General features: G+C 28.5%; 4 protein-coding genes across 4 annotated transcripts in view; 2 read left to right on the top strand and 2 right to left on the bottom strand.

Moving 5' to 3' along the window:
• The window catches only part of LOC148238118 (sortilin-related receptor-like), a 309,166-nt gene that overhangs the window by 227,774 nt on the left and 60,141 nt on the right, over positions 1–21,251 (bottom strand). The gene's annotated exons all lie outside the window — the stretch shown is intronic.
• On the top strand, positions 3,475–6,922 carry Gnmt (Glycine N-methyltransferase). Its single transcript, XM_088205961.1, has 5 exons — positions 3,475–3,727; positions 3,807–3,934; positions 4,698–4,954; positions 5,021–5,142; positions 6,691–6,922. Exons 1-5 carry the CDS (start codon positions 3,522–3,524, stop codon positions 6,854–6,856), a joined length of 879 nt encoding a protein of 292 aa, XP_088062087.1. The 5' UTR covers positions 3,475–3,521; the 3' UTR covers positions 6,857–6,922.
• On the bottom strand, positions 6,916–7,624 carry Sec61gamma (Sec61 gamma subunit). Its single transcript, XM_088205966.1, has 2 exons — positions 7,416–7,624; positions 6,916–7,148 (listed from the first exon to the last, which is right to left on the bottom strand). The coding sequence occupies exons 1-2, from the start codon at positions 7,507–7,509 to the stop codon at positions 7,036–7,038; spliced, it is 207 nt and encodes a 68-aa protein (XP_088062092.1). The 5' UTR covers positions 7,510–7,624; the 3' UTR covers positions 6,916–7,035.
• Npc2a (Niemann-Pick type C-2a) lies at positions 12,109–19,474 on the top strand. Its single transcript, XM_088205965.1, has 3 exons — positions 12,109–12,260; positions 18,609–18,722; positions 18,805–19,474. The coding sequence occupies exons 1-3, from the start codon at positions 12,185–12,187 to the stop codon at positions 19,062–19,064; spliced, it is 450 nt and encodes a 149-aa protein (XP_088062091.1). The 5' UTR covers positions 12,109–12,184; the 3' UTR covers positions 19,065–19,474.

Here is a 21,251-nt window from a genome sequence, read left to right as displayed (position 1 = left end):
CAGGACTTTACCACAAAACTACCACTTCGTTTCCGACTTGGAATAACGAAAATTCAGCCGAACTAGTACCAACCAAAGTTACGCCAAATCCATCGAGATTACTCTTAGAAGCTCGAAAAAAGCAGCAGCTTTCACTTTAACGGTCGGATTAGGTTTAGCTGAGCAGTCACACGAATTCCCAAGAGTTCAACTCAATTTTTAATATGACTAATACTGCCGTAGAATTACTGCTAATTTAAAAATAAAATTTCTACATATCTGAGATTTTGCGTCATAGTTTTGTCTAAATGAACTTGTAGGATAATTTTTGTTGGGGAAACTATGAATGTTTTGCCATTTCTTTTGCCTAAATTATTTGGAATAATCTGAAATCTAAACATTGTTACCAAATTTAATTGAGGCAATAATTTTAATTGTCTGTGCTCAAAGGAAAGATACCGAATGGCGTGCCTTTTAACTTTAAAACATTTAAACTTTCATAAAACTTGCTTCAGGGACGTAATTAAAGTTTTTTCCATGTGGAGAGCAAAAGATAGCCAGTTAGTGGTAGTTTTTTTTTAATTTTTCCATTTCATTATGATTCATAGTATTTCATTAAATGACAAATTCAAGAGGTTCCCTGTTTAAAATCATGCTGTCGCCGTTGCAAGAAAACGCTCGGTTATCTAGCGTTCATACTAAGACAATTTATAACAATATTACGACTTACAATAAGTGAGAATTGAACAAAGCACATTTAAACTGAATTTAGACCAATAGGAGAGCGCAAAAAACAATTATCACTTCTAAGAAGTCAAAAATTCACGTCAAAAGCAATAAAATTGTGTCAGCAGCGTTGCAGTGGGAATGCTCGTTACCTAGCGTTCCCACTGCAAGGGCTAATAGTAATGGATATGACTTTTCACATTTTTATAATGCATCTGCAATAGTATCTCAAACCACTTCTTAATACTATTTATTATTACTTTATTAATTATAGCACTATTACCTTCGGAATTAAAGCGATACTGCTAATGATTGAATTTAAAATATGTGTTTTGACTATTGTTTAATGTGATAATAAACGTCTAGACGTTTGATGTGTGTTTCGATGCACTACGCGTATTGTTTTTCCCTGATTAGAAAACAAGAAAACATCATGTCCTTGGTTATTTTTAATATAACCTGTATCAGTTTATTGACAACACGTTGAAACAACCCTGAAAATTTGTATTTTCCAACCAAGTTTTCAAAAACCTACTCTATTATGTTACTACATATATTTTTTTAATAATATTCTTAGGTTGTTGATTCATACAACTCATTTCCACAGACTTAATTTTTTACATATATATTGTGTATTTTAAAACAAATATATATGTTCTATGATCAAATAGATAATTATATTTTTACATTCAAAGCTTGTTTTATTAAAGAACCAATTAAAAATATATAACTAAAATATACTGGTTAATACTAGATTTATATTAAGCTGAAACAATTCAACAATGATAATAGTTATAAAGTTTATTAGAGGTCAAATATTTTTTGTATATTTTTTTTATATAAATGTCGACTTGAAATAAATAATTTACAATTATATGTAAGCAAATTTTATACAAAAGTCTATTATATTTATTATTAAATAAAACGATTTTAAAACAACCATTATAGAAAAAATATGTTTTTCGCTGAATTTTTCTTTGACGTATTATTTTAAAAGCTATCTTGCTTGTCAACATTTTTATGATAAATACTTGTTTTCTTATGTAAACATGCGCATATTTATTATCTTGAAACAGTCGCTAGCTATTGTTCTGTGTGTGCTGAAAATCACTTGTACCATAATCATTTTTTCTTCCACGTCTTTTAGTTTCAATTCATAACATGCATAAAATATGATATTTTACTTATTACCATTATATAAAGCTTAGATTTTAACAACATACAGATACATATTTATTAATTGACACACTGTTCTCATGTCGCTATTGTAAAACAGACATAATTGTATGTATTTTCATGTAAAAAATAGTTTGTGCTTATATTTTCACCTGAGCTCGATTGTTGATCAGGTAAAGTATATAATAGTTTTTGATAATGAAAATACACACTTATCTGATATTTCGCACATTTTAGATAGGAGTATGAGTTTCGTTCAGTGATTCCTATGAATATTTTCCATATAAATAAATGTTATCTTTAGTGACCCTCAATTATGAACTCTTGCCAAATAATAAACAGGGACTGTGTGAATCAAAAATATTTGTTTTCGTATCAAAAGTTTGAGAGAAAATTAAAATTAAATAAAAAAAATATACCTAAAAATTTAGAACCTTTATATAGGGTAAAAATAACAAATCATTTTAAGAAATTTTAGTTAAATTTTTAGGGATTTATAATGAAAAGTCTACTAAATATACGGTATATATTTTAAAGAAGTTCTTAAGGCTTATTATTAAAAGGAGTGACTTTTAATGTACTTGCCAGCAGCATCAATATAAATTATTTAAAGTGTTTTCGTTGCTCCTCACCATTATTCAAGTAGAGAAAAGTTTACCAAGAAAAAAACAGCTTCGATAAACAAATTAAAAATGGCCATTCCAAACATTACTTTTGTTTGCTCATACAAAATCGCATTTTAACAAATATTTAAGATTTTAAAATTCAGACAGAATGTTCCATTCTTAACGATTGCAAAATTTCACAAATATGTAAATGAGTTTTATCAGATAGAAATTATGATATTCTAATCATAAAACGAAACAGTGTTCTCTTTACACGTATATTATAATAATATAAGGTGACTAGACGTCTTTCTTTGAGGAGGATTTTTATCCTCATAATTTTTCTCCTTCTTGAACAAATATTTCCGAAATGACCTTTTTTTAGCTCCCACACCAATTTATCTTCCTGAACAAAAATTTATAAGATGGTATTTTTATTTTTAGTGTCCTCCTTCGATATTATCAAAATGTGTTTCATAGAGTTCACATCGTATGATCGACTATTTACTGTCACTGAACAGAGAAAAAAAGGACGCCAAAGAATCTATAGCTACGAAAAGAAAACTTCAATGCGTTTCAGAAACAAAAATCATCTTAAAAAATAGTACTAAACATTATTACACACTAAAATACGGGTATAAAGGGCCGTCTCTGGAACCTATTGTCTGTCAAAGTAAATAACTTGTATATTATATAATCTTCATCGCGAAATTCAAGTTACAAATATGATATATCTAAAATAATTAATTGCTTCTAATTCATATTTAGAATTACGAATTTCAATTGTATGCTGATTAGTAAAGCTTATTAGGAATAATATAATTAAAAAATATATATTTTAATAAAACACATTGCCAGATGGCACACCACTGTAAAACTCTAAAAATAAACAAATGTTATCAGCTGTTAGGTAAAAATAATTACTCTGTCATGACGTAATTGAAACATGCCGACGTATTTAAATATTCGACATAAAGAGACGATCTTCAGTGCTGTTGATAAGCTTTGTCCAAAAAGACTTTGAGTCCCATAGAAATGGCCGATACAGTTTTTCATAGCAGATCCCATGGCATCTCAGCCGAAGGAATCAAGGATCAGTATGCCGATGGAAAGGCTGCAAAGGTCTGGGAAATATTCATCGGAGATAGGAATTCGCGTACGCAAAACTATAAGAATTTCATCGTCGGATTGCTAAGAGAGAGGGGATGCAAGAGAATCTTGGACATTGCTTGTGGCACAGGGTAATGATATATTTTATTTATAATGCATCACTTTTAATGATGATTTTCATGAAATTTAACATTTTTTTATTCATTTCAGGGTAGACTCAATGCTGCTCTTGGAAGAAGGCTTTGATGTGACGTCAGTGGACGCTTCAGATAAAATGTTGAAGTACGCCTTAAAGTCAAGATGGAATCGCAGAAAGAACCCAAAATATGATCAATGGAGTAAGATTTGATTTAATTAAACTTTAACAAAACTCTTCTTCAATTTTATTTTATATGATTTATTACAAACTATAAGTCAATTTACGCCTAGTTGTATTGAATTCTATTTAATGTAAATAAACTTGTGTTTAGACACTCTTTTTATAGTTACGCATATAGATTGGGTGGCGGTACCTTAGAAAGAGTATACTAATATAATTTTAATTAACGTCAAATCATAAAAAAAATAGATTCCTTAATGTGATTGATAAATTATATATACAGTAAATATCTACATGGATAAATTTTTTGAAGTCTTTTAGTAATACACGAAAAATGTTCATTGAACATTTTCGATAGTTGTTGTATGAGACCCTCTGAAATATGTTAAATTTATACTGAAATTGTTGTAAAATACGTTTCAATTACACTAGAATTTTGTTTTTATAAATTAAGAGATGGATGAGAAGGTGAACATATATTATTTATCCCCCTAGAGTGCAACTGATACATATTTGGAACAGATGGCATTTAATATAATATACATTTATTTAGGAGAAAAAGGGTGTTGTGGGATTACTATATTTTCTCAGGGTCCTTAAGTACAACTGATGGATCACCTTTTTCGTAAAAGTATGGAGTATATGTATTTACGTTAATCTTCATAGATAAAAAAATAAGAATAATATTGCTGCAGCTTATAATAACATGTGGCATTAAGAAATCCGTTTATTTATATGTTGTACCGATTTTTTGAATAATGAAGTTTAACTCGTTATTTCAGTCATCGAAGAAGCAAATTGGTTGACTCTTTACGAAGACTGCAAGCATATGCTTAATGGAGGATTCGATGCTGTCATTTGCTTGGGAAACTCGTTCGCTCATCTTTTGGATACTTACGGTGACCAGAGAGAGCAGAAACAGGCTTTGGCAAACTTTGAAAAGTGCGTCAAGCCCGGGGGTCTGATGCTGATCGATCACAGGAATTATGATTTTATTACAAGTTCAGGATCGACTCCGACTAAATGCATTTATTATAATGTAATATTAATTATATTTGTACTTAGTTGTATACGACAAACTTTTTGATGACATTATAAATTATAGAGCAAAAACACAATCGATATTAGGACTTCAGTTTTGATGGTCAGGGGCGAGTCACAATTGGTGACTTTGGATTATGCGATCGATACTTCGAGCCTTGAAAACGACGGTGGCAATCACGTCAGGTATTATTATAAAAAATAAGTTTCATTCATGATCATTCATTGTCCAGTTTCATCCAATTTCGACAAATCAGCTCAAGTGGGCCATATTGAAGTCAGCGAGCCGTTGTCGGAATTGTTACCTCAAATCTATATCAGTGTATCATTTCATTGTCAAATTGACTAGGCTTTTGTGAAGCATAGTGTTTCAGATCAGAGATCTAGGACCAAAAATTAGCTAGATCTCTGGGACGTCATTTCAGCTTTTTCCAGAGGCGGGGAAAAATTGTTAGTGGTCGTTTTTTACTATTTCATTAAATTACATGCATTTTTCTAGTCAAACTCAAGGGGGGGGGGGGGGGGTAAATTCTTTAAATACGTTGCATTTATAACCTTTAATGATTCATAAAAATCAACTAGGAATAATTTAAAAAATTTAATACGTATATATTTTTCTAAATATATACGTATTAAATATATAGTTTTAATCAAATTGTAACCGCTGAATCAGTTATTTCTTACTCATGCGGAAATACGTTAATAAATTATAATAATAATAATAAAAATCGTGTAGGTTAGGTTTGGGTTTGAACTGCAAATGAAAATTTCGCAACTGTCAAATTGAGTTTCTAACTCAAATTTCGCAAAAAAATAACCATAAAATGATAACTAGTTCTAGAACTTTCATTAAACAGTTTGAACATCAAAGGGACGTTTTGCAACTGTCAAATTGAGTTTCATAGACATTTTAGAGCAGCATATAATTTCACTAGCGTAGATCAGTTAAATTATATTTTCGCTAGTAGTAATCTAAAAACAATAAATAAATAAAATATAATTTAACTGATATAATTAATATGTATCTACTGGTAAAAATGTATTTGGACTTTACTAAAGAAAATATAACTTCACCAAAAAATCACATTCACTGTAACATTTATACATCGCGTGAAAATAAATAACGATTAGTATAAAAATGTATATAATATGTATGGTAAAGTTAACCATATAATTTTACTAGCACCTTCCAGATAAATTATATTTTCACTAGTAAAAATATATATCTACCGGTGAAAATGTATTCCGATATGACTTCACTGAAATGACATATTTAAAAAAATATTTTTGGGATAGATTCGAGACTAATTTCTTTGAGGGATAATCGGAGAACTTCTGGTTTAGAATCAGTGATCGTTTTTTTAATATTTCAACTTCATTTAGATTCCAAGTATTTTTTTAAATGACATGCATTTGTCTAGCCAAATTCAAGGGGGTCAAAAGCGCCTTCCAAATGAGTTCCCTGCTAGATCTCAGGGTCGATCGGTGAGGGATTAGTCCACTCGTCAATTAAATCAAAAAACTATATTAATCAAATTTATTTCATATAGTGTAAATAAAAATAAATGTAGTAACAATGTTATTAAGCCAATTAATGAAAGTAAGCATTAAGCAATATTAAAATATGAATCATTTGACTGAATATTTGTTTGTCATATAACATATTAACTGATAAAATTAGTAGGTTATTATTTTAAACTAGATTTTGAAGTAATCCATATATTTTCTTTATAGCGAATTTAGGTTGTCTTACTATCCACACAAATTTGAGACATTTAAGAAGATGCTGCAAGATGCTTTCGGTGCCAAAGGAAAGTACACAATATACGGGGACTTCAAAAACCTGAATGAGATCGAAAACCCAGCTTTTTACATCCACGTCGTTGAAAAATCCAAATAATTTATATACTAAAAAAAAAACACTTTACCATTAATACGATGAAATAAAAAATATATCAGTACAAAAGTATCGTTTTTTATTTAATTATTATAATATAAATTCAATATTAACATAATTTAAATAATATTATTAAAAGTATAATAAATGGAAGATGAAAATAAATGAACCAGTGCGACGGTTTATGAACCAACGATGATGTTGTTGATTGGAATATGAATCAATTTGACGAAGAATCCGATGAAACCCATGATGCAGAATCCGATAGCTGTGGCGATAGCGATCTTTTGGAATTCTGCAATATAAACACAATATCTTAAAAATGGCATATATCCAAATACTATTTTAATATATTAATTTATATATATATAAGTATATATGTACAAGTTACATACATAAAAAACATGTTACAGAAGTGCCAAAATTACAAAAATAGACACATACGATTAATGAATCTACGTTTTATATATTGAACTAAAGGATGTTCATATAGATTATGGCAGCTTTTATTTGATATATTAAAATGTATGTCGGATATGATTTTTATTGGTTAAAAGTGTACCTTTTCTGTCAGGTTTGGTGCATCGTTTCACCAATCGGATCGAGTTTTTGGCAAACTGCTTCGCAGGCTCAAGGAATTTGATCGTTTGGTCCATTTTGATACACTTGCGAGTCAACAAGTCGCGTACGAAGTGAGAGCTCGATCGAGACAGCGAACGGCAAGACGCTGAAAGAGTTGCCAACGTCAGCCACGTCTCACGGAATAGTGGCACGTCAAGGAAAATGTTGCCAGTAGAAAAATATACGATAGTGACATTTTTACCCTTTTTATTCGTTTATAAAATCAAACAGTGATTTATAAAATAGATAATTTATTCATTAGGTTAAAAAACGATTTATGTATGTTTAAATTTTATTAAAAGTATTATTACATTTTAATATTTAATTAAAACAAAAAAAATAAACGTAACATTTTATATTTAAAAAACATAATATTTTTGACAATAAATCATTCATATCTGAGCATGTTTCAAAACTACCTTACTGGAATAAAAAAACGCGACTCTATTTGTTTTATCAGATATTATTTTTAGCATATAAAGCTGCATTGGGGAATATTGTTTAGTACTATTTTTTTCATTTTTCACAACTTTTCTTTTCATTAAATCTATTAAAATTGTAAATTTAATCATATTTTAAATTACGTTAATTTTTTTTTTAATCTTCCATTGTAACCTGACAAGCGTAAGCCCAATGGGTTACAACGGTAGAAATATGTCCCCAACTGAGTATTAACCACCAGATTGAAAGTCTGGGAATCGATGATATCCTTCATGACTTCAGCACTTGGCAACAAAAGTTAAATAGTTTAAAACACTACAATGCGCGTTCTTATATTGCGAAATTGACTTTCGATAATCACATATCTCATCCATCTTATTCTCCAGACCGTGCTCTTTCTGACGCAACATTAACTAGACGTAAAATATAAGTATAGACGATGTGAAAAGGAGGCTATTAGAATATTTTGAATCAAAGCCTCCAACATATAAGTCTAATGGAATTAAAAAATTGACCAAGAAGTTGGAAATGTTAAATCTTTAAAACAAAAAAAAAATATTTTGCATCATTAAAATAAAAATAAACCTTCAAATGTGTTTTTTGCTTAATTAAAACAAACTGCATTCAATTCGAGGCTACCTAATATGTTACAAAAAATGTAAAAAAATAATTTATTTTTATAATAACTTAATTTCTATTTTTTAACGTTTTTTATCTCTTTACTTTTTTCTTTAAATTTTTTTGTTTTTAATAGTCACCATTTTAAAAAATATGGCGGATCAGACTGGCTAACGAACTTAACTAAGATATTCACAATATTTTATTAATTTTGAAACAAGATAACTGATTAGGTTGACAAACATAGTTAGGCATGATATTTACAGAATTTATTTTTAGACTAAGTTTCATGACGACATGATTAAAACTTCGGCAGTTATCGTGACATCAAAAACCCAAATAAATGACCATAAAATGTATAAAATAAATTATTTAAATTTCTATTTCAAAACTTTTTACAATTTTTCAGTTACAATTTTTTTAATTTTTTTAATAGCTGCTCTTTTGAAACAGCAAGGCAGATATTTTTAGAAAAAAGTTATGTATAGTATCGATATTAAAATCAAGATCTACTTGAGCAATCTTCAATATACATATGTATCGACAATAGAGAAAGTGAAGATAATAACTTAAATTTTATTTAATACAATAATTGTGTATATTGCTTTCATAAAAGTATTTCCACCTACTCAATCCAATGAGAGTAAAGTCTGAATCGACTAGTATAGTATTTTTCTTATCACACTAATCAAGTATCGCAATTACTACAATATTATGTCGTGTTTTACTTTCAATTATTACATTTTTATCTTTAATATAAACATATATAGTTGCTAGTATAAAATAGCACTAATTATTAAATAATGTTCTTAGATACATAAATGACTACTAAAATATTAGTTATAATTAATATGTAATCACAGAATGTAATAAGCAACATCATTGCAAATCTGAAATTAATAGCAGACAATAAAAAATAATAACCACTGTACATCTAAGCAAAACAATATTGCGATTACCGGTTGGATATTTTGTATTCGTTGTAGATTTCTGAGAAATTAATAAGTATACTTTAATATTTTTTTATTATAATAAAACATTTGCACGACCTTGAATACAGTAATTCAGATATATCATATATATTTTTAACATCGACGTTAAGGGATCTAATAATGCAAATTGGCACGTTTCATATTTGATTTCATGAAGTTTGTAACAAGATATTCTATCTTTAAGTATCCTTAAAAACATGAACATTTCTAAAATATGGCAATCATTGACTATTGAAATATATAAATAACTCATACTTTATATTATAATTTCGGCTGAATAATAATTTTCTAAAAATTCAAACACCCATAAAAAATGCTCGTTTAATATGCGGAAATCGAACACATTTATAATCCACTCATTGCGAGAGAATAAAAAGCGAACAAACTATAATAGCCTTAATTGTGTCTCATTAACTTGTCATTTGTTGGAGTATTGTTCGCGTAATGGTCATTTTGTTGTTACAATACAAAAATGTCATTTTATGGCACTAATGTGAGCAAACACAAGAAAAATTCTCTAGTATGAGTAATATAATATGTGCAAAAATTATGTATATAGATTCGATTATTATACCATTAATGTCCATGCAATGTATAATTTATGTATGACAGGAATTAATTAAACAATAAAATATTGATTGAAATTGTTAAATTCGTACTAAATAAAGAAGCACGTTATTCATTTATGAAGAAGAATTTTATATCCATTTAATTAATGACACGCTTAGGACTACTAAATATACTTATTGTATATTTATACAATAGATATAATTAGTTATACAAGGAATGGTTTTTTCCAAGATATTAATTCAAGGTATTATATAAAACTAAATAGGTTATATAAATTAGCAGACGGTATAAATAAATATGTAATTATAATGATATAAAATTATCGATTATATCGCACACAAATAGTCTAAATACCAAACGGTTGACTAAGTTTATGTGAATTTGTAAGATAGTGTTACGTTTATGTATTTTAATTGATATTTTACCATTCTTAAAAAATATCAACGTAAGAATATCAATTATCATCAATGGACATCGATTCATTACCGTCAAGTGAAAAATTGTTCTGTGGAAATGCGTACAAAACGTTTTAATAAAAAGTTCTTAGAACATCACAATAGCTTCCCAAACGTACCAATTTAAATGACAAACAATATCCAGTATAATATATTTTAGAATATATGTTAATATACATTATATAATGGCTATTCAGAGAGCAAATGTTTATTTTTTATAGTATCTTTAAAACCTTTACAACATCATCTTAATACATCCATTTTTTTGGTTCTATAGTTTCGCCAACTTTTTTTTGAGTTTTAAATAGTACAATATTTTGGTTACTACATAAAAAAAATAGTTTTGGATACTTCTTGATATTGTTGAATAAGTTTATTAGTGATATGATATAGCCTTCCATTTTTAGCAATGAACTTCTTGCTTGAAATTCACATAATTCTGCTTATTCATAACAGCATTGCTGCTACTCGATATCACGCGGATCCTAGGGAAAAATGCAGCATTATCAACCGAGAATTTTATTATATCTTTACTTTTAAAATAATAATCGTATTTCCGTCAGTTTTCTTTATTTAAAATATATATGCAGTGGCGTAGCTAAGGTATGTGCCGCCCAGGGCGATCCTTAAAATTTCCCCCCCCCCCATACATTTTTTTCAGGGTCATAAAATCAGTATTTCTTAAAATAAAAAATTGGTTAATATTAAGCTCTTGTTATTCGTGGATTTATATATATTTTAGTGCATTCAGGGTTAAGAACCACACCGGCCCCCTCCGCCCCCCATAGCTACGCCACTGTATATATGACTCATGTTTAAGTTTATGTTTAAACTATATTATATAAGATCTGTATGAGTCTAGGAAAATTTATCGCTATTAAAAAAACGACCATTGCCTGTCAAATTTTTCCCCCTCCCCCTGAAAAAAAATGAAATGTCATTCCTGATTTTAAACCAACAATTTTCGTGTTATTTCTCAAAGAAAATCTAAAAAATTCTTAAATCTATCCGGAAAATAATTCTTAAAATATGTCATTTCAGTGAAATCATATCGGAATACTTTTTTACCGGTAGATAAATAATTTTCAATAATATTTATTTACAAAAAAAAATATTTGTCTTTTGTTGGTGAAAAAGTGAAAATTAAAGATGAACGTTGTGAGTTCTTTTGTTATTTAAATCATCATATTTACCATAAATTTTCGTAGTTTATTATAAATTATAAATTAAAATCTCTATTTATTGATAAAATTTCAACTCTTCCGCGTTTAAAAATATATTAGGTTATGTACGCCGGTCCATGGTTACCGATATAATAAAACGAATTTTTAATTCCCTTCCGGGGGGATTCGACGTCACTGAAGATTAGCCAAAGACCGATAATATTCCAATCGGCATTGTGCGTATCGCCTTTTGTCCGACGCCGACGCGCGACGTCTTTGTCAGGCCATTCTCCTGACTCACCCCGTTGATTTCTGATATCCTGTCTCAGACGAATTAATATTAATAAAGTCCGCAGCCGCAGCGTATATATGCCGCGGTAGAGACCAGCCACGCTACACTCTATTGCCGACTTCCGTTCGGTCAACATTCACGTTCGGATCTTTCGTCAGCTCAGACGCACGCCAGCAGCCATGAGGTCTTCCATGAATCTCTTCCTAGTGTTCCTGTCCTTCGGCTGCGCAGTAGCCCACGTGTGGACAGATTGCGGTAAATATTTATTTCTATAAGCTCTCCCCCTCTTCAATATGCAACAATAAAAAATTGTTGTCATTGTTTATATATTTACGATAGATAATAAACAAACAGGTCAATGTTTGATAATGGATATTTAGCGAGTATGCTTTATATTCGCGGCGTTATGGCCAAACGATATTTTAATTAAATGGAGCTAATATTGCAAATGGCTGTTAACTCTCGGAAACCGTACTATTGAAGTGACATATGCAATGAATCATTTACATATATTTAATTTGAGTTTTACTGCGTACTATAAAATTATTGTAATTTTTTGTAGTCTTGCGTGTTCAAATGCCCTTCATAGTGTATTATAGAGCTAACTTATGGTTTACATTAGAAATGTATGCACTATTCAGAAATTAAATTACTAGTGATATACAATATTTTTTCAGCGAGCCTTGAACGCAATTAAAAAAGATATTTTTTAATTTGGTAGAACTACATTTTTTTATGAATAATTTGTTACAAAATGGAGTATCAGATAGCTAATGAAATTGAGTCCTCAAAAACTATTATTTCCAATATATAATTTCCCATTTACAAATAATTTTTTTAACAAAATTTTTATTGTAATTCAAAATTATGTACCGAAAATTTTTAATTTCTTTACTTTTTCCCTATGGTTATTTATAACGAAATTACTTGTTTCAAAATGGTGACTAGCAAAAAAAACGTAACTAGGTTTAAAAAATCTTACAACAAAAACAACTTATAATTGAAATTAAAAAACTCTTGTAGTCTGTTCCGGGCGAAATTTTTGACTATATTTATAATAAAACCAAAACCGCCCTAAAACAAAATGTTATATATATATATATGGGATAGTACAGCAGTTTTTGTGATCACGATTTACTGCCCTAATTTAAATTTGTTTTGGTAACTAACCTGATCCGCCATCTTGTTTTTTTTTATTTATTTTAATGGCCAACATTTTGATGGCGGCCATTAAAATAAATTCTGTAGGAAATATAATACAGACAAACCTGTTTTATAATGGAAATTGATAAAAAATACTTTTTTTAGATTATTATATAAATATACATATTTTATCTAAGCCAGACTGATTCACCATTCTGTTTCATAATAGCGGCAATTAAAAAATAACTACGTTAAATAATTATAGAGAAAAATGTAAGGTCGTCATATTATAAATTAAAATAAAAAATGCTTTTTGATGACATTAAAATAAATTTTATAAAAAACATTAACAGTGGAAATGGAAAAAAAAAATTTTAAATCTTGTGGTCATTATTACAATTGTAGTATTATTTGATTTTATTATATATATATTTTTTTTATTTGACAATGAATATATTTTATCTATGTTTGTTAGCCAGACTGATTTGCCATTCTATTTCAAAATGGCGGCAATTTAAAAACTGCTTAGCTTTGTAAAAATAAGGTGGTCAAAAATCTTTAATATTAGAAATCAAAATAAAAAATGATTTTTGTGACACGATAAATGCCGTAGTTTTAATCAGATTTCTATCAAACTTTACCTGTTACGCAATCTGGACTCAAAATGGGGACTAGTAAAAAATATAAAAAAACGCAATTATGTTAAAAAAAATTTAGGGCAAAAACATAAATTGAAAAAAACACATTTTTATATACTATATCTACTTAGCTTTTTCAGCCTTTTTTGGAGAAATTTTTTGATTTTATTTGAAATATAAATAATAATATTTAATTTTTTTAAAGTAAAGCATAAAATACTTAAAATTAATATATGCATAAATAAAGGTTTTTGAATACTCGATACATCAGTATTTTTAATATGGTTATAAAATGACGCATTTTTACATTTTATTACTATAACACTGTATAATCTTATACATAACATCCAATGGATTTTTTGCCAATTTATAAACTGTATCAGAAATGATTTTTTTATGAGTGTTCTCTTTATGATTCTTAATAGACATTTTATCTTCAGCAACCAAACGAGCTACAATTTCTTAATTTCGGTCTGAATATAAATTTCGCCATTGTAGATTGATATCTGATTTTACTTTTAGATTGACTACTACACTTTTTAACACTAACGTTATTGTATATTTATTTTAACTGCTTAAAATCTTGTGAGTGATTTTCCATTTTAGGTTAAAGTATGAAATATAAAATTAATTTAAGAAAAAATTACAAAATATATTTCTTTTTGATTTTATTAAAAATTCACAAAAAAAAAACATAAATACAGCAATATTCTTCCGGTTGTCTAACAACGCTGAGGAGAGATAATAAATAATTTAAATTATCTCTACAAGTTTTGAATGATGTTGCTGATGTTCAAAATAAATCTTATCTGTCGGTAATCGAGTGAAGGACCAGCTGCGTGTCAGATGGTCTTTGACTAGCAAGATGCTGAGCTTTCCCGGACACAATTCAAATTTAAAATCACTATGGTGTATATGGGATTCGAACCCAGGTCTTTCATGTATTAGTTACCGACTCATACCATAGTCTATCGCGCTGATATCTTTAAAAATTATTGCAGTCAGTTATTAAAATCGAAAACAATAACAAAAATTTATATTCTTACAATCTTCGAAATATAATATATAACAAGTAAAATTCAGTGTCTAGTTTTTCATACACGTATTATATTTTCTTAGTCTAGTTTTTTAAATAAAACGAAGTTAAAGATGAAAATTCTTAAATAAAGTTAAAACTGGAATACGTTCCTCTTAAGAAGAAAACAACTTTTATTCAAAGCCAGAGAAATCCATTCTAACTTGGATATTCGATCCTTTAAATCAGGTCTTAAAGAGCTGTGATAAATTACTCTAAGTTAAGTAAAAGATTAATTGCAATAGTAATGAAGGTTAAATTTCTAAAGTAGAATTGAAAAAAATAACTATTTAATAAGTTTAATTTGTTATCAAGAGCCCGAAGAGAAGCATTTCTTAAACTGCGCTCCAATAATAAACGTTTGTTGTTGTTTTGGATGAATAAATATTTAACAATGAGGAAACGATAATGTTCCTGATAAAATAACGGTAAACAAGAATTATCGGCATTAAATTAAACGATTAAAAAATATGTTGAAAATACTATTAAAGTTAATTTGACATAAAAATGAAGCAACATCATTTAAAAATTTATAGTAAAAAAATTGTCTATTATTATTTATTTAGTGTATTTTTCATTAATTAATTTTATTATTTATTATATAAATTTTAACCTTTATTTTTTAAATGGAAATTTATGAGTAAGATGTTGGACATTCACTTAAAAAAATATTAGTATATTAACTGCTATACGGTTAATTAAGTTTAAGAATTTTCTTTAAAAAATAGGAGTTCAAAATCAAAAATACAAAAAAAAACTGAGTATTGTATCTACACTTTTTCACAGTTTATGAGTAAAATATCTCAAAAATTCACGAGTATTAATAATTGTATTATTTAAATTGTCTGTAAAATTAAATCTATATATTGTACAAACATTAATAAGTTTGGTTTTGCTAATTCAATAAGCAAGTAATGTGTTAATTCAGGATATAAAAAAATATCAGGATAGTTAACTTATGATTTTGGAACAGAGGAAGTTACGCTGGTAAATAAAAACTCAATTTACTTAATTTAGTCAAACCCAGGTAAAGAAATATTGCTCAAAAATTAAATATGTTTATATCCTCTTATTATTTTCAAGCCCCTATTTGTTCGCCTTTATAAAAGATTTTACCAAAATATGAGAATGAATAGCAGATTCAATATTTCATGCCATTGTATGAAATATGAATAGTATCTCTATATGATTTGATTTAATGCGAAAAACCATGTTAAATATCGAATTGTAACACGACACACGTTGGTATGTTTACGGTGGGAACCAATTGCCAACAATATGTCCTTCGCACCGACCATTGTCTGATTCTGGCAATGTGTGGTCATTGCTCCATTCATCCCATTTCCTGCAACATAAATCACGTATCCATTAAGCAATTGTATCGACCGCCACTTATGGACAATGTTGCCAGAAAAGAAAATTCATCTTGAAATATTACTTTCTCCCACCCCCTCCAATTAAATGATAACATAATATTCCTAATGACAAATAATATTCGGTTATTGGAGTGTTGCTAGTTTATTGCACTTCTTTATGCTTGAATGTGTCATAGTCGGTGTTTATTCCGTATAAATGCGTTTAATGGCTAATGTTTCGCTTGACCGACTTTACAATGTCACTTTTAATTCCAGTTTTATATCATACGTTGAAGACAATTAATATTCAAAGAATTATTAAAATAATAAGCAATAATAAAAAAATCTTAGTTATAACTAAATAGACAATAATACATATTTTTTATAAATTCATATTATTCGCAAAGCAATTTAATGCTATTATTGTAATGATATATATATTTCGCATTTTTAAATATTTTTTATGGTAATAATATCAAATTATATAATTCAATAATCACACTTATGTTATGGTATCCTAAATTATGTTTTTTTTATCCGTGCTACTTAAAAATTGTACTGTAACATATTTATTTAGTTTATTTATTTAAATTAAATTTAAAGTACAGTAAACAGGTTACCCCCAATGCGTCATGATAGGCAAAAAGCAATACATGAAAAAAATACGAATAAGATAAAAAAAATACTCTTAACATTTTCATTTTGTGAATTTCCAAAAATTATGAAATAATGACACAAAAAATCAGATCAAATATATTTTACCAGCTTATTTTTAATCATCCTAAAATAAGCTTAAGCTTCGAATATAGACTTCTTTTTTTGCGATGTTCGTTATTTCTAGAGAAATGAGAATTCTCATTTCGACTTCTTCATTATCTACTTTGAATAACCTGAAGTAATGTTAATTTAAATTTACTTGTAAATCTCCAAACGCAAGACATATATGTTAGATGACTACGAATATATGCCTAAATAAAATTTTAATTTAGTTTTATACGATAATATATTTAGGTTAGTTCGTTATGTTTGGGTTTGAACAGGAAATGTACGTTCCGCAACAGTGAAATTGCGTTTCATAGACATTTTAAAGCAGCATATAGAAATATATATCTACTGGTGAAAATATATTTGTACTTCACTAGTGAAAATATACCGAAAATACACATTCACTGTAACATTTATATACGCATGAAAATAAATAATTGCGTTTGCTCACTCGCAAAATCGAGAACACTCGCTGCGTGCGTGCTTTTGTTTACAAACTAAATACAAGGTCCACTAATACATAAAAATGGTAAAATAGTTTGATTCGCTGATTTCGTTAAATTCACAAAATACAGTTGAAAGAACCTAACCTCAAATTTTGAATGGCTGCAAAGTCCCCTATAACGTAGTATTCTTATAACGAAGTCCCAATCTCTACGCTATAGGGGATCGACTGTAATTTTACTATCACATGCCAGATAAATTATATTTTCACTGGTAAAAATATAGATCTACCAGTAAAATGTATTCCGATATGATTTCACTGAAATATCATATTTTTAAAAATATTTTTGGAATATATTCGAGACTGTTTTTATTACATTTTCTTTGAGGGATAACTAAAGAATTTTGTCTTTTTCCAGGGAGGGGGGGGGGCAAATGTTTGCTATTCTGTGCTCGTTCTTTTTTGATATTTAATATATTTTATGACATATATTTTTGGGCTTAAATTCAAGGAATGGCAAATGCTCCCATCTGCCCTTCCCCTCCTCTGACGTCCCTACTATTTTTATGTTAGAAGAATAATGGATTGTATATGTATTTATTAAAAAAAAAGGGGGGGGGGGAAACTGTGGTCGTTTTATTAATATTTCAATTTCATTAATTCAAATAATAATAGGTGCAAATGCCCCCCCCCTAACTGACGTCCCTGATTTCAACTTTATTTTTACACCAGTAATGCATATTTATTATTAGATTAATATAATAATACTAAAAATAAATAAATAACGTATTTTTTTAATGTAATATTATATGATACATAATAAATAAATAAATTATATTTAAGAAACTCTCAATTAATTTTTACTACTTATACGTATTAGCTATAAAATTATATTTTTAAAAATACATTTGATTATTTCCTGGAATTCGAGAACTACTAGTATAATTTAAATTTTTAATAAAACATACATACATACATATATATATATATATAAATTTATCAATAAGATGTCGAAAACAATAAAAAATATTAACACGCATTTAAAGTGTGTTTTATCACAAAACTTATTATCACAACAGCAGTTAATTCCAATTAACTTCACTTAGGGTTCACTCGTTTACTCCGCATTATAACCAACTAAAGCCATAGTGCAAAAATAATAAATAAACTGTTTATTTTCAGGGTCAAAACTTGCCACAATAAGCAACGTGAAAATATCATCATGCGACGATTCGGGCACTGAGTGTGTATTGAAGAGAAACACCAACGTTTCCATCGCCATTGACTTTACCACAAGTAATTATTATTTATACTGTATAATAATCATCTACTTTGTGACTATTTAATCTAACTTTCTCACTTTGTTTTACATTTTTAGAAGCGCCAGTTCAGAAAGTTAATACTGTCGTCCATGGCATTATGATGGGAATGCCTGTTCCTTTTCCTTTACCAAATCCGAACGCATGTCAAGGCACAGGACTCACGTGTCCTTTGAAAGAGAACGACAACTTCAGCTACGTCGCCAATCTGGCCGTTTTGAAAGCTTATCCCAAAGTACAAGTCGATGTTAAATGGGAGTTGCAGAATCCGAAAGGGGAAGACCTCGTATGCATCATGATTCCGGCCAAAATACACTAAATGCAATGTGGCAAATTACGACTGAACAATAAAACGTGCTTATTATTTAATTACGATTGTGTGAAAATGGAAGAAGTGGAGTTTTTTGTATGTATAATATAATATATGAATTTTACAAAATAATAACAACACAGAATCAAAACACAAGTATTACTAATTCAATTTTTCATTGAATAGAAACAAAGATGTATACGTTGTATATAAATAAATATCATATCACAAATCAAATAGGTATACAATCGAGTTGTTATTATTTCATAAAATAATTAGTCATATTCCGTATGTCGTCATGATGGCTAAATACGCATTTTTGTGTAAAAATCGTTTTAGGATTTTTGTTGTGTTGTAAATTTAAATAACATTGGTGTATGCGCAAAATTTGGAATACAATGTATAATTTGAATAACTAAGATGCATGTTATTTCGTTTTACCTTATTTTGGATCATATGAACGAAGAACAATAGAGATAGCTGTTGTTTTATGTTATATAATGTTTTACCTGACCCAGTGAAACAATGGTGCGGTATCAAATTAACTAGTGTTATTAAATAAGTCGCATTAAAAATCGTCATTTAGAAAGGCCCTTAATAATATCACAAAAGCGAGATAACCCAGAAATATAAATTATCACAGACTATAAAAAATATCATGTTACTGTTATAAAATATCCACACACACCAGATGATAGACTTTTTTAATCTATGGTTCTACTTTGTACAAATATGCACGCGCCAGATAACAGAGCCATACACAATGAGAGGGAGAATTGGTACACATCCTAATTGGTCGAAATAAACCCGTCCAACATTAGTCAAAGCCGCTCGTAAATATATATAAAAGGGTTTTACAAGATGTTAGTCCCTTCGAGCGGCGTACAGTTTTATATATAATTGTTCTAAGCCGTCGCTTCCGGACGCGCATAACTTAAAATGAAACATTTTCCGTTCAATTCTCTACTTTGTAAATCGTATCACTTTGTATGAACGGTGTATAATAATACACGTAAACAAATGAAATATATTTAATTATAATAATAAATAAAAATAAAAATTGAATTTGCTTCGTTGCTATCCGAGACACCGGTAATGCGTTCTGTTGTTTCGACCAATTAAAAATAAGCATTCAAATATAAAACAAGATGGCCGACAATACCGCGACAACAGTTTAAATAATTATTATTTAATTTTGCTACGCGACAATAATTTTCATTAATTCGTCATTTAACTGAATATAAATAATCGGATTGCAAATTAACTAGGTGTGTTATAACCATGAAAATGAAATATATACATAATGTGATAATAATAATATATTGATTAAATTAGATAAACAATCATAAAACAATTCGTAATGAAATCTTAAATTTTGAATTCCCGGCGACGGGCTCCGAGGCCGAAAAGTGAGTTTTTCCTTTTATAATACTTAAAATTTATCATTGTTTCTGATTTAATGCACATATTCGTAAGATTTTAAGAATTGCAAATAAACCAGGTACGTTTTAAACGTTAAAGTGTAATTTTCCTTAGTATGTATGAGGATTGAAAGTCGCAGTGGGAACGCTATATATATCAGCCAACGGACAGCATATAAATGTGTAGTTTCTTTAATGTTATCTAATAGACGACATTTTACAATGATTATAAATATGTGATTGCATACCTGGAATAATTGATAACCAAAATATCTAAGAGTGGCTTATTTTTAATTCTGATGTGGCAAAATATGTATGTATACGTCATGGTTTTTAATCAATATTTTCAGTTTTACCGGTATTTTATTTTGTAATACCAGTAATGCCGAAGGGCAATTTTTGCTCCCATGCCGTTATTACCGGTATTGAAATCCCTAGTGTTAATATGACTCTCGAGAGTTTGTTTGTAAAGCGCATGTATTAATGTTTTTTTATTATTCAAGTTCTAAATGGGAAAAGGTTTTTTAGTTTTTTTCCTTGAATTATAACTACCAATGTTTTATTTTAAATTCTTATTTTTTAGCTAATAACAATTTTTAAACATAAAAATGGCTATAAACCAGTAACATGTATAGTAATAGTAAAACGTTTTAAAAAATACTTCAATTTAATTTAATCCCTGTTGTTAATTAAGTTAATTTTTTTAGGCGCGCCAAATATGGCCTCCACAGGCGGGCGCCTATACTGCCTGTGCGTAACGCCGACGCTGATTAAA

The sequence above is a fragment of the Plectrocnemia conspersa genome, unplaced genomic scaffold (genome assembly GCF_051122295.1).
Source record: "Plectrocnemia conspersa isolate PC_06_02 unplaced genomic scaffold, ASM5112229v1 ptg000002l, whole genome shotgun sequence".
Taxonomy (NCBI): Eukaryota; Metazoa; Arthropoda; class Insecta; order Trichoptera; family Polycentropodidae; genus Plectrocnemia; species Plectrocnemia conspersa.
This window is presented reverse-complemented; position numbering and strand designations above follow the sequence as displayed.

What these genes read in the sequence shown, in the direction of transcription:
- Gnmt (XM_088205961.1), top strand. Translation starts at nt 3,522, where the DNA reads ATGGCCGATACAGTTTTTCATAGCAGATCCCATGGCATCTCAGCCGAA. An exon ending in CTAAATGCATTTATTATAAT is followed by an intron (nt 4,955 to 5,020) that starts GTAATATTAATT and finishes TATAAATTATAG; the next exon opens with AGCAAAAACACAATCGATAT. An exon ending in GACGGTGGCAATCACGTCAG is followed by an intron (nt 5,143 to 6,690) that starts GTATTATTATAA and finishes TTTTCTTTATAG; the next exon opens with CGAATTTAGGTTGTCTTACT.
- Sec61gamma (XM_088205966.1), bottom strand. Translation starts at nt 7,509, where the DNA reads ATGGACCAAACGATCAAATTCCTTGAGCCTGCGAAGCAGTTTGCCAAA. An exon ending in CACCAAACCTGACAGAAAAG is followed by an intron (nt 7,149 to 7,415) that starts GTACACTTTTAA and finishes TTTATATTGCAG; the next exon opens with AATTCCAAAAGATCGCTATC.
- Npc2a (XM_088205965.1), top strand. Translation starts at nt 12,185, where the DNA reads ATGAGGTCTTCCATGAATCTCTTCCTAGTGTTCCTGTCCTTCGGCTGC. An exon ending in CCACGTGTGGACAGATTGCG is followed by an intron (nt 12,261 to 18,608) that starts GTAAATATTTAT and finishes GTTTATTTTCAG; the next exon opens with GGTCAAAACTTGCCACAATA. An exon ending in CGCCATTGACTTTACCACAA is followed by an intron (nt 18,723 to 18,804) that starts GTAATTATTATT and finishes TTACATTTTTAG; the next exon opens with AAGCGCCAGTTCAGAAAGTT.